The following is a 13,700-nucleotide window of genomic DNA, read 5'->3' as shown; positions in this document are numbered from 1 at the left end:
ATCTCGGGAGTTGATAGGCTTGAAGACAGCGCAATGCTTGACGCACAAAAGTGCTGTTTGAATGAATGTTTACACGCCTGCTTCTGCCTACCACCGCTCAGTCAGATGCTTGTACGCTCAGTCAGATTATATGCAGCGCAGGACACGCTAGATAATATCATCAACCATGTGTAGTTAACTAGTGATTATGATTGATTGTTTTTTATAAGATTAGTTTAATGCTAGCTAGCAACTTACCTTGGCTTACTGCATTCATAGAACAGGCAGTCTCCTTGTGGAGTGCAACGAGAGAGAGGCAGGTCGTTATTGCGTTGGACTAGTTAACTGTAAGGTTGCAAGATGGATCCCCCGAGCTGAAATTCTGTCGTTCTGCCCCTGAACAAGGCAGTTAACCCACCGTTCCTAGGCCGTCATTGAAAATAAGGATGTGTTCTTAACTGACTTGCCAAGTTAGATAAAGGTATAAAAACAAAACAAAATGTATTTATTTTTAAAAATCGGCAAATAGGCGCCCAAAAATACTGATTTCCAATTGTTATGAAAACGGCCCTAATTAATCGGCCATTCCGATAAATCGGTCAACCTCTAATGTACAGGTGCAGTAATCTGTGAGCTGCTCTGACAGCTGGTGCTTAAAGCTAGTGAGGGAGATAAGTGTTTCCAGTTTCAGGGATTTTTGTAGTTCATTCCAGTCATTGGCAGCAGAGAACTGGAAGGAGAGGCGGCCAAAGGAAGAATTGGTTTTGGGGGTGACCAGAGAGATATACCTGCTGGAGAGCGTGCTACAGTTGGATGCTGCTATGGTGACCAGCGAGCTGAGATAAGGGGGGACTTGATTTCGAAGAACTTAGAAAGGCAGGGTAGGGTAGATATAGGTCTGTAGCAGTTTGGGTCAAGAGTGTCCCCCCCCTTTGAAGAGGGGGATGACCGCAGTTGCTTTCCAATCTTTGGGAATCTCAGAAGACACGAAAGAGAGGTTGAACAGGCTAGTAATAGGCGTGGCAACAATTTCGGCAGATAGTTTTAGAAAGAAGGGGTCCAGATTGTCTGGCCAGGCTGATATGAAGGGGTCCAGATTTTGCGGCACTTTCAGAACATCAGCTGACTGGATTTGGGAGAAGGAGAAATGGGGAAGGATTGGGCGAGTTGCTGGGGGGGGGGGGGTGCAGTGCTGTTGACCGGGGTAGGGGTAGCCAGGTGGAAAGCATGGCCAGCTGTAGAAAAATGCTTATTGAAATTCTCAATGATAGTGGATTTATCGGTGGTGACAGTATTTCCTATCTTCAGTGCAGTGGGCAGCTGGGAGGTGGTGTTCTTATTCTCCATGGACTTTACAGTGTCCCAGAACTTTTTTGAGTTTGTTTTGCAGGAAGTAAATTTCTGCTTGAAGAAGCTAGCCTTGGCTTTTCTAACTGCTTGTGTGTATTGGTTTCTAGCTTCCCTGAAAAGTTGCATATCACGGGGGCTGTTCGATGCGAATGCAGAACGCCACAGGATGTTTTTGTGTTGGTTAAGGGCAGTCAGGTCTGGAGAGAACCAAGAGCTATATCTGTTCCTGGTTCTAAATTTCTTGAATGGGGCATGCTTAGTTAAGATGGTGAAGAAGGCATTTAAAAAAAATAACCAGACATCCTCTACTGACGGGATGAGATCAATATCCTTCCAGGATACCAGGGCCAGGTCGATTAGAAAGGCCTGCTCGCTGAAGTGTTTCAGGGAGTGTTTGACAGTGATGAGTGGAGGTCGTTTGACCGCTGACCCATTACGGATGCAGGCAATGAGGCAGTGATCACTGAGATCTTGGTTGAAAACAGCAGAGGTGTATTTAGAGGGCAAGTTGGTTAGGATGATATCTATGAGGGTGCCAGTGTTTACAGCTTTGGGGTGGTACCTGGTAGGTTCACTGATAATTTGTGTGAGATTGAGGGCATCAAACTTAGATTGTAGGATGGCTGGGGTGTTAAGCATGTTCCAGTTTAGGTCGCCTAGCAGCACGAGCTCTGAAGATAGATGGGGGGCAATCAGTTCACATATGGTGTACAGAGCACAGCTGGGGGCAGAGGGTGGTCTATAGCAGGCGGCAACGGTGAGAGAGGTGGATTTTTAAAAGTAGAAGTTCAAATTGTTTGGGTACAGACCTGGATAGTAAGACAGAACTCTGCAGGCTATCTTTGCAGTAGATTGCAACACCGCCCCCTTTGGCCGTTCTATCTTGTCTGAAAATGTGGTAGTTCGGGACGAAAATTTCAGAGTTTTTGGTGGTCTTCCTAAGCCAGGATTCAGACACAGCTAGAACATCCTGGTTGGCAGAGTGTGCTAAAGCAGTGAATAAAGCAAACTTAGGGAGGAGGCTTCTAATGTTAACATGCATGAAACCAAGGCTATTACGGTTACAGAAGTCATCAAAAGAGAGCGCCTGGGGAATAGGAGTGGAGCTAGGCACTGCAGGGCCTGGATTCACCTCTACATCACCAGAGGAACAGAGGAGTAGGATAAGGGTACGACTAAAAGCTAATGAGAATTGGTCTATGACAAACACACACACACACACCTGCAGTCTTGCTTTCCTCTGCAGCAGCTGGTTGTGCAGTAACTCCCTTTTCCTCACGGTGTCATTGAGCGCTGTCATTAGACTCTCTGCACTGTCTGAGCCGAACACTGAACACAGCAGATCTCTCTTCAACAGCATCAAACGCAACTGCTCCTGCAGCTGCAGACTGTGCTTCAGCAACCCCTGTAGGGGGAATGAGCGAAATATGGAAAGACAGTGAGGGGGAAAATATATATATATATATAGGCAGGAGATAAATCAAGAAAAGTGTAAGTGTGTAGATGGAAGACAGTAAAAGAGGGGATATTGAAAGGAGAAGGAGAGAAAAAAGGGGGAGATACAAAGAAAAATAACGATTTAAGAGGGAACACACCATAGATGAAAGCTATGTGTAGTAGAAATATGTGCCTCTAGTAGATAGATCACACATTTCTTAGTGTGAAAGTACAGCAAGCATATCTTCTTTTTCACAGATCAGGGATTGATTGAGCTCCCTGACCTTTGCTGTCATTACTTCCATATCTGGAGGGGAGTTTATATTAGGAGGAAGTCATTTTCTGATGGAGAAGGCTAGGACGCGTGTGAAAGAAAAAATGACATACTTACCTGATTTGGAGGATATTAATAGTAAACTATTATATATTTAACTTAGAGTAAGACTGGCCTGCTAATGCTGAGTTTTATGGTGTCCCTCTAGCTTCCTGCAGCTAGTCTGGGCGTCGAGGACATGGGTTTTACTAGAGATAGCTTGAAGCTGACAATTGATTAATGTCTTGGTGATAAAAAAAACGAACAGACACATTCCAGTCTATCAATAGTGGTGCATGTGAGACATATGTCTCTGGTCTAACTGGGCATTCTATAGATGAGATGTGTGTGTGTCCACGAGATAGAGATAGCCTGGAGGAATAGAACAAACATTCCATTGTTGGTTCTCATTCATGCATCTGGGAAACATCTGGGAAATTAGCATGGAGGAGTAGAACACCCCCCCACCCCCCGTGCACAGGAACGACAGGATGAACCCAGGTTGGGTTAAGGTGCTCAATCTGCATGGGGGGGGGGGCATGGTTGAAGCAGTTTTAGGTTTTGTATATAACAACCCGGTATTCTCTGTATGATTCAGACTCTCAGTCTGACAGTCAAGACTGTTGGATTGACAGTTTCATTATTGCAATAATTCATCGATATTAAATAAAGATGATTGTTTGAAGAAATTACCAAGTCTCTCTCAGTAATGAATTTCCACGACATGTGTCCCAAACTGCACCCTGGTCAAAAATAGTGCACCAAATAGAGAATACGGTGCTATTTGGGACGCATTCTAAGCCAATCTCTGTCCAGTTGCAGTACTGTATGTAGGGCTGATTACATTTCCCTAGCTGGCCTAATTAAGGTACCATGAATACTGAAGATCTGCTTTTCTCTTTTCATTATCATCTCCAGGCCTTAAGAGCCACAGTTACTACTGAGATTCAGACATTAATGTTCCCCCTTATGAACACAATCCTGGTTTAGCGGTTTGATTGACGAGAGTGACTCTTACTGTAAATATGAGTTGAACTTTTTCTCTATGCATTTTACTTTACTGTATTAAAATGATTGTGTTGTTTGTTTACGTCCTGCTACATCCCATTTAAAGATGGGATCCGCATTAGGGCCACTGTCTGTCCATGCACCTCTGTTATTGTTTTTACTTTGTGAATGAAAGGTGAGGTGCATCCAGCAGTGTGTAAAACATTACTGCGGTACATATTCCGCTGTTCAACAGTTTGTTGTTGTAATATCCTAAACGGACTTGGCAGTTTCACCATTAACAATTCCAGTTTTAAGCCTGGTGGAATAATAGTTGATTAAAATCAATAGCAGTCTGCAGTGTGCTGTTCCTACCTGGATGTTCTGCACCAGCATGGCGACGTGTGAGAACTCAGACACTTCAGCAGAAGACTCCAGCACTTGAGAGACAACCTGACTCCACTGAGAGAATCCATGCAGAGGGTCCTGCAGCACTTGTCTCAGCCCCAACTCTGACTCCACACATAGCTTCATAGCACGACACTTCACACTGCACGGGGACAAAGGAAATGAGCATAAGACCGGTTAGATATAGTGCTTTTCATGCAAAGACCAAGATTGCTGAAGATATTTGTTTAAATATTGTCTTTCACACTGAGTCAGAGGAAAAACTGAGCTTGTACATAATTTTTTTTAGGTATGTAACTTTACATGAATTAAAGAAATATGTACTAGTGTTGGTGGGTAAGCAGATTTTCATACCGTGGTATACGGTATTACAGGCAGTGAACACAAGGGGTGCTACAAATAGAAAGAAGCTATATACAAACAATTTTGTTTTTACGCACAAACTCATTTAGGCAGCAAGGATCTTGATCCAGGAGCTAGCCACTCCAGATTCATAGCTGGAGCCGAGCTGGAGATAATTTATATCTTACATGATTAACTTATAGTTATAAGCAGTGCTGTAGCACACACTCCCTGAGCATTAGGGTATTGAAAATCATACCATTCGTATTTCAAAAATACCCCTGTATACAATGTTGGGTTGTACTTTGAAATACTTGCTACACCAGAAGTTAATGGTTACACGTATGAGGAATGTACAGTATCAGTCAAAAGTTAGGACACACCTACTCATTCAAGGCTCTTTCTTTATTTGACTATTTTCTAATAAGAGAACATATCAAAACTATGACATAACACATGGAATCATGTAGTACCCAAAAAAGTGGTAAACAAAGCTGAACATATTTTATATTTGAGATTCTTCAAAGTAGCCACCCTTTGCCTTGACGACAGCTTTGCACACTCTTGGCATTCTCTCAACCAGCTTCATGAGGTAGTCACCTGGAATGCATTTCAAATAACAGGTGTGCCTTGTTAAAAGTTCATTTGTGGAATTTCTTTTCTTCTTAATGAGTTTGAGTCAATCAGTTGTGTTGTGACAAGGTAGGGGATAGCACTATTTGGCAAAAGACCACGTCCATATTAGGGCAAGAACAGCTCAAATAAGCAAAGAGAAACGACAGACTTGGTCTTTTACCAAATAGGGCTATCTTCTGTATACCACCCCTACCTTGTCACAACACAACTGATTGGCTCAAACGCATTAAAAATAAAATTAAAATAAATTCCACAAAGTCCATCATTACTTTAATAACCTCTTGAAACTCTAGGGGCGCAATTTCATTTTTGGATGAAAAACGTTCCCATTTTAAACAAGATATTTTGTCACAAAAAGATGCTCGACTATGCATATAATTGATAGCTTTGGAAAGAAAACACTGAGTTTTCCAGAACTGCAAAGATATTGTCTGTGGGTGCCCTAGAACAGGAGCTACAGGCAAAACCAAGATGAAACTGCAACCAGGAAACGAGCAGGATTTTTGAGGCTCCGTTTTCCATTGTCTCCTTATATGGCTGTGTATGCGAGAGGAATGAGCCTGCCCTTTCTGTCGTTTCCCCAAGGTATCTGCAGCATTGTGACGTATTTGTAGGCATATCATTGGAAGATTGACCATAAGAGACTACATTTTCCAGGTGTCCGCCCGGTGTCCTCCGTCGAAATTGGTGCGTCTTTTTCAGCTGCTGGTATTTTTCCATGCGATTCTGAGGGGAAAGCAGGCTTCCACGAACTGCATATCAATGAAGAGATATGTGAAAAAACACCTTGAGGATTGATTCTAAACAACGTTTGCCATGTTTCGGTCGATATTATGGAGTTAATTCGGAAAAAGTTTGACGTTTTGGTGACTGAATCTTCGGTTCGTTTCGGTAGCCAAATGTGATGTACAAAACGGAGCGATTTCTCCTACACAAAGATTCTTTCAGGAAAAACTGAACATTTGCTATGTAACTGAGAGTCTCCTCATTGAAAACATCCGAAGCTCTTCAAAGGTAAATGATTTTATTTATTTGGTTATCTGGTTTTTGTGAAAATGTTGCGTGCTAAATGCTACTCAAAATGCTAAGCTAGCTTAGCATACTCTTACACAAATTAGTGATTTGCTATGGTTCAAAAGCATATTTTGAAAATCTGAGATGACAGTGTTGTTAAGAAAAGGCTAAGCTTGAGAGCAGGTGCATAATTTTCATTTTATTTGCGATTTTCAGAAATCGTTAACGTTGCGTTATGCTAATGAGCCTGAGGCTTTATTCACGATCCCGGATCCGGGGTGGGTAGTATCAAGAGTTAAGACACGAAGGTCAGTAAATCTGGAAAATTTGTGCAGTCTCAAAAAATATCAAGCTCTATGATGAAACTGGCTCTCATGAGGACCGCCACAGGAAAGGAAGACCCAGAGTTACCTCTGCTGTAGAGGATAAGTTCATTAGAGTTACCAGACTCAGAAAATGCAGCAAAAATAAATGCTTCAGAGTTCAAGTAACAGACACATCTCAACATTAACTGTTCAGAGGAGACTGTGTGAATCAGGCCTTCATGGTTGAATTGCTGCAAAGAAGCCACTACTAAAAATGGCACCGGAAGAAATGGCAGCAGTTTTATGGGCACCCAACCAATTGTGGTATTATGTGTTTTTTTTCACGTTATTTGTAATTTATTTTATACATAATGTTTCTGCAACCGTATCTTATGGCAAAAAAAAGAGCTTCTGGATATCAGGACAGAGATCACTCACCTCGGATTAGACAAAGAGCTTCTGGATATCAGGACAGAGATCACTCACCTCGGATTAGACAAAGAGCTTCTGGATATCAGGACAGCGATCACTCACCTCGGATTAAACTAAGATCTTTTTCGCACAAGACATCCTCCAAACACCGGGCATGGCTGAGATCACCGTTATTTGCAAGAGGAAGTGACACAGGTACAGAGGACAAAGAACCGGATGCCTGGTCAAGACCCGGAAAAGGCGAGTGTGAAAGCTGCCGTTACCGTCAATACTACTTGCCAACGTGCAATCATTGGACAATAAACTAGACGAGGTACGATCACGAATATCCTACCAATGGGACATCAAAAACTGCAATATCCTATGTTTCACAGTATCGTGGCTGAATGACGACATGGATATTCAGCTAGCGAGATACATGCTGCACCGGCAAGATAGAACAGCACACTCCTCGTAAGACGAGGGGGGGCGGTCTGTGCATATTTGTAAACAACAGCTGGTGCACAAAATCTAAAGAAGTCTCTAGATTTTGCTCGCCTGAAGTAGAGTATATTGTGATAAATTGCAGGCCACACTACTTGCCTAGAGAGTTCTCAGCTATACTTTTCATGGCTGTTTATTTACCACCACAGACAGATGCTGGCACTAAGGCCGCACTCAGTCAGCTGTGTAAGGAAATAAGCAAACAGGAAACCAATAACCCAGAGGCGGCGCTCCTAGTGGCCGGACACTTTAATGCAGGGAAACGTAAATCAGTTCTACCAAATTTCCATCAACATGTTAAATGTTCATCCAGAGGGAAAATAATTCTAGATCACCTGTACTCCACACACAGACGCATACAAAGCTCTCACTCGCCCTCCTTTTGGTAAATCCGACCACAACTCTATCCTCCTGATTCCTGCTTACAAGCAAAAATTAAAGCAGGAAGCACCACTCAGTCTATAAAAAAAGTGGTCAGATGAAGCAGATGCAGGACTGTTTTGCTATCACAGACTGGAACATGTTCCGGGACTCTTCTGATGGCATTGAGGAGTACGTCACATCAGTCACTGGCTTTATCAATAAGTCCATCGAAGACGTCGTTCCCACAGTGACTGTACGTACATACCCCAACCAGAAGCCATGGATTACAGGCAACATTTGCACTGAGCTAAAGGGTAGAGCTGCTGCTCTCAAGGTGCGGGACTCTAACCCGGAAACCTACAAGAAATCCTGCTATGCCCTGCGATGAACCATCAAACAGGCAAAGCGTCAATACAGGGCTAAGATTGAATCTTACTACACTGGCTCTGATGCTCGTCTTATGTGGCAGGGCTTGCAAATTATTACAGACTACAAAGGGAAGCACAGCCGTGAGCTGCCCAGTGACACGAGCCTACCAGATGAGCTAAATCACTTCTATGCTCGCTTCGAGGCAAGCAACACTGAGGCATGCATGAGAGCATCAGCTGTTCCGGACGACTATGTGATCACACTCTCCGTAGCCGACATGAGTAAGACCTTTAAACAGGTCAACATACACAAGGCTGCGGGGCCAGACGGATTACCAGGACGTGGGCTCCAGGCATGTGCTGACCAACTGGCAGGTGTCTTCACTGACATTTTCAACATGTCCCTGATTAAGTCTGTAATACCAACATGTTTTAAGCAGACCATAGTCCCTGTGCCCAAGAACACAAAGGCAACCTGCCTAAATGACTACAGACCCGTAGCACACACGTCCATAGCCATGAAGTGCTTTCAAAGGTTGGTAATGGCTCACATCAACACCATTATCCCAGAAACCCTAGACCAACTCCAATTTCCATACCGCCCAAACAGATTCCCAGATAATGCAATCTCTATTGCACTCCACACTGCCCTTTCCCACCTGGGCAAAAGGAACACTTATGTGAGAATGCTATTCATTGACGACAGCTCAGCGTTCAACACCATCGTACCCTCAAAGTTCATCACTAAGCTAAGGATCCTGGGACTAAACACCTCCCTCTGCAACTGGATCCTGGACTGCCTGACAGGCCGCACCCAGGTTGTGAGGGTAGGTAGCAACACATCTACCACGTTGATCCCCAACACTGGAGCTCCCCAGGGGTGTGTTCTCAGTCCCCTCCTGTACTCCCCGTTCACCCACGACTGCATGGCAGGCATGACTCCAACACCATCATTAAGTTTGCAGACGACACAACAGTCGTAGGCCTGATCACCGACAACGACGAGACAGCCTATAGGGAAATAGTCAGAGACCTGGCTGGGTGGTGCCAGAATAACAACCTATCCCTCAACGTAACCAAGACTAAGGAGATTATTGGTGAACTACAGGAAAAGGAGGACCTGAGGTCCTGAGATCCTCAAAAGGTTCTACAGCTGCAACATTAAGAGCACTGGTTGCATCACTGCCTGGTATGGCAATTGCTTGGCCTCTGACCGCAAGGCACTACAGAGGGTAGTGCGTACGGCTCAGTACATCACTGGCTTCCTGCCATCCAGGACCTCTATACCAGGCGGTGTCAGAGAAAGGCCCTAAAAATTGTCAAAGACCCCAGCCACCCCATTCATAGACTGTTCTCTCTACTACCGCATGGCAAGCAGTACTGGAATGCCAAGTCTAGGACAAAAAGGCTTCTCAACAGTTTTTACCCCCAAGCCATAAGACTCCTGAACAGGTAACCAAATGGCTACCTGGACTATTTGCATTGTGTGCCCTCCCCCCAACCCCTCTTTTTATGCTGCTGCTGCTACTCTCTGTTTGTCATATATGCATAGTCACTTTAACTATACATTAATGTACATACTACCTCAATTGGGCCAACCAATCAGTGCTCCCGCACATTGGCTAACCGGGCTATCTGCATTGTGTCCCACCCACCAACACCTCTTTTACGCTACTGCTACTCTCAGTTCATCATACATGCATAGTCACTTTAACCATATCTACATGTACATACTACCTCAATCAGCCTGACTAACCGGTGTCTGTATGTAGCCTCACTACTTTTATAGCCTCTCTACTGTATGTAGCCTCACTACTGTATATAGCCTCACTACTGTATATAGCCTGTCTACTGTATATAGCCTCACTACTGTATATAGCCTCACTACTGTATATAGCCTCACTACTGTATATAGCCTCACTACTGTATATAGCCTGTCTACTGTATATAGCCTGTCTACTGTATATAGCCTCACTACTGTTATAGCCTGTCTACTGTATATAGCCTCACTACTGTATATAGCCTCACTACTGTATATAGCCTCACTACTGTTATAGCATGTCTACTGTATATAGCCTGTCTACTGTATATAGCCTGTATTTTTTACTGTTGTTTATTTCTTTACTTACCTATTGTTCACCTAATACCTTTTTTGCACTATTGGTTAGAGCCTGTAAGTCAGCATTTCACTGTAAGGTGAACCTATTGTATTCAGCACATGTGACAAATAAACTTTGATTTGATTTAAAGGACACCAATAAGAAGAAGAGATTTGCTTGGGCCAAGAAACACAAGCAATAGACATTAAACCAGTGGAAATTTGTCTGATGAGTCCAAATTTGAGAGTTTTGGTTCCCAACTGCCGTGTCTTTGTGAGACGCAGAGTAGGTGAACGGATGATCTCCACATGTTATGCCCTTTATTAGACCACAAAGAGGTGTTAGGATTCCTAACAGTCACATTAGTTACGACAAGTTAGAGCATGAAAAGGCATGGAACCTGATATCCTATGGAAGAATAGACAGTTGGCTTATGCAAATTCTGCTGAACCATCCCTCTGAAGGTGAATGTCAATAGTCTGAAAAAGCATCTTCCTCTCCTTGTTCCTTCTCCTTCACTGAATAGAAATCACTGAACAAGAGAGTGAGAGCAAATGTGGCAGATGCCACCTCTCCAACATTAGTTAATTTGAAGTATCTTAGAGTATGGATAATGATGCATTCCCGTTATAGTTCCCTACCCTTTAAAAAAATTAATATATAATTTGTCCTTTTTCACCCCAACTTTGTGGTTTCCAATTGGTAGTTAGTCTTGTCCCATCACTGCAACTCCCGTATGGACTCAGGAGAGGCGAAGGTCAAGAGCCATGCGTGCCCCGAAACACAACAAAGCCAAGCTGCACTGCTTCTTGACACAATACCCGCTTAACCCGGAAGCCAGCCGCACCAATGTGTCGGAAGAAACACGGTACACCTGGCGATCGTGTTGGCGTGCATTGGGCCTGGCCCGCCACAGGAGTTGCTAGAGAGCGATGGGACAAGAACATCCCTACTGGCCAAACTCACCCCTAACCCGGACAACGCTGGGCCACCCCATGGGTATCCTGGTCGCAGTCAGCTGCGATAAAGCCTGGACTCGAACCCTGAAATTCTAGTGGCACAGCTAGGAGTGTGGTGCAGTGCCTTAGACCACAGCGCCACTTGGGAGGCGTAGTTCACTACATTTTACCAGGGCCGATAAGGCTCTGGTCAAAATGAAGGCTGGGAATTGCCAGGGACTTCACGATACGTTATTATCACGATACTTGGAGAACAAGATATAGGATGACCAGCGCTAGCTAACACTACCTAGCAAAAAATATCAATTTTTTATTTACAAATCGATACTTGGAGTCAAAGTATCGATTCCCCCCCTTTCCCCATTACTAGTCAAAAGTAGTGTACTAAATAGGGGATAGGGTTGCATTTGGGACACATCCTACATGTGAACTCACCTCTGCTGTTCCTTCACCACAGCCAGGACGTCGTCAGAGAGATGCTGGGAGTCTTGGGAAAAGCGGAAGAGTTCTTTAAGCTGGGCCTTGAGGCGCTCCACCTGGGATTCCTCTGCCAATAAAGTATTCCGGATGTTCTGAGCAGAGGAATACCAACAGAGACAAATAAGGGAAATACACATCACAGTGCATATGACCTTTTTGAGCCCTGGTCAAAAGCATTACAAAGGGGATAGGAAACCATTTGGGACATATCCAAAAACGAGGCTAGACCACCTGGCAGCTCATTCTCTACACCCAAACAATCACACACCAACATCAACAACCAAATTGGCATGAACACCAACTTGAGTTTGAGTTCATTTATTTTTTTACAGGGACAGTGCACATTAATCAACGTTTCAGTAAAAGTGCCAGTTTTAGCCAGATGGTTAATTTTCAACCACAGTCTCGGGGCAGGTTATTAAAAACCATTACATTAACAATACAGACAAACAATGAGCAGTGATAACATAGGACAAGCAACATGTAGCAAGCAGACAGAGCAATAGCACAGCAACTAAACAAAATCCATAAAAGCAACACATAAATACAATACATAAAAAAAATACAAAAAAATCATAACATGGAAAGCGGCAAAACACAGCTAGGGATTATGTCCTCAAGTCTGATTGGCCTATAGCCATGTCTTAATGTTTTTTGTGAAGGTGTGATAGGTGGTGTAGCTGTGTGTGTCTGATGTCAGTGTATTCCAGACATGGGAAGTTCCCACAGAGAAAGCAGATTGACGAAAGGTGCTTTTCCTTGAATACAAGACATGCGTCAGTGTATTGCACAAGATTTTCCCAACTCAGGAATTTGTGATTTCTGAGGATGTAACAGTGTTGATGGATATTGAGCTTTCAATCAAGCACGTTGAGAGCCTGTTTGCAGACAGACTGAATGTTTTACAGCGAGCTTGGGCCCAACTAGTCAAGCAGTATAATAAGTGGGGGAATATCATAGCATTGAAGTACAGTTTTGCTACCTCTGTCGTCAAACAATTTCATATGAATTGGAAATTAGCTAGGTTGAATTTGGTTATTTGAGTTCCCCTTTTCAACTGCTTAAAAAAAAGAGGTTGAAATCAAGTATGATGCCAGGGTACTTAACATGGAATATCAATTGGAGCTTCTCCCCTGACACACAGACATCTGGCTCAGTAGCATCAGTTACACACAGACATCTGGCTCAGTAGCATCAGTTACACACAGACATCTGGCTCAGTAGCATCAGTTAAACACAGACATCTGGCTCAGTAGCATCAGTTAAACACAGACATCTGGCTCAGTAGCATCAGTTAAACACAGACATCTGGCTCAGTAACATCAGTTGTCCTCTTTGTGAACAACATGCAGACTGTTTTTTTTCACATTGAGATGCAAACATGAGTCACTGAGCCACTTTGTAACCTGGACCATTGCAGTAGTGGGTTCTTGTGCAGCTTGTTGTTTGCTCTTTACATGCACATATATCACTGTATCATCTGCATACATTTGAACTTCAGACCCAGTACAGACAGAAGGCAGATCATTAACGTACAGGCTGAAGAGGAGGGGCCCCAGTACTGACCCTTGGGGCACACCCAATTAATTTCCTCCTTTGCCAGAGTTAACCGATTACAGCCTCAGAGGCCTCTTTGGTGCCTGCTGCTTTCATTCCACTAAGGTGAATTGTCAAGAATGCTTTTGTTTGTTGAGGTATTAATAGAGTGGTTAAGAACTGCTTGCCTCATCTGCCAGCTTTGGTTT

The 13,700-nt window shown here is 43.6% G+C and overlaps 1 protein-coding gene across 2 annotated transcripts in view; it reads right to left on the bottom strand.

Annotated features, from left to right (window-relative positions):
* LOC135525620 (nesprin-3-like) overlaps positions 1–13,700 on the bottom strand; it is a 55,582-nt gene that overhangs the window by 26,417 nt on the left and 15,465 nt on the right. For both annotated transcript variants that reach the window (XM_064953349.1, XM_064953350.1), the window contains exons 8-10: positions 11,911–12,047; positions 4,442–4,616; positions 2,552–2,734 (exon numbers count right to left, since the gene is read on the bottom strand). In XM_064953349.1, coding sequence (XP_064809421.1) covers positions 2,552–2,734; positions 4,442–4,616; positions 11,911–12,047 — 495 coding nt within the window. The remainder of the gene's footprint in view (positions 1–2,551; positions 2,735–4,441; positions 4,617–11,910; positions 12,048–13,700) is intronic.

This window comes from Oncorhynchus masou, chromosome 32, assembly GCF_036934945.1.
Source record: "Oncorhynchus masou masou isolate Uvic2021 chromosome 32, UVic_Omas_1.1, whole genome shotgun sequence".
Taxonomy (NCBI): domain Eukaryota; kingdom Metazoa; phylum Chordata; class Actinopteri; order Salmoniformes; family Salmonidae; genus Oncorhynchus; species Oncorhynchus masou.
Note: the sequence above shows the minus strand (reverse complement) of the source record. Positions and strands in the feature narration are given on the sequence as shown.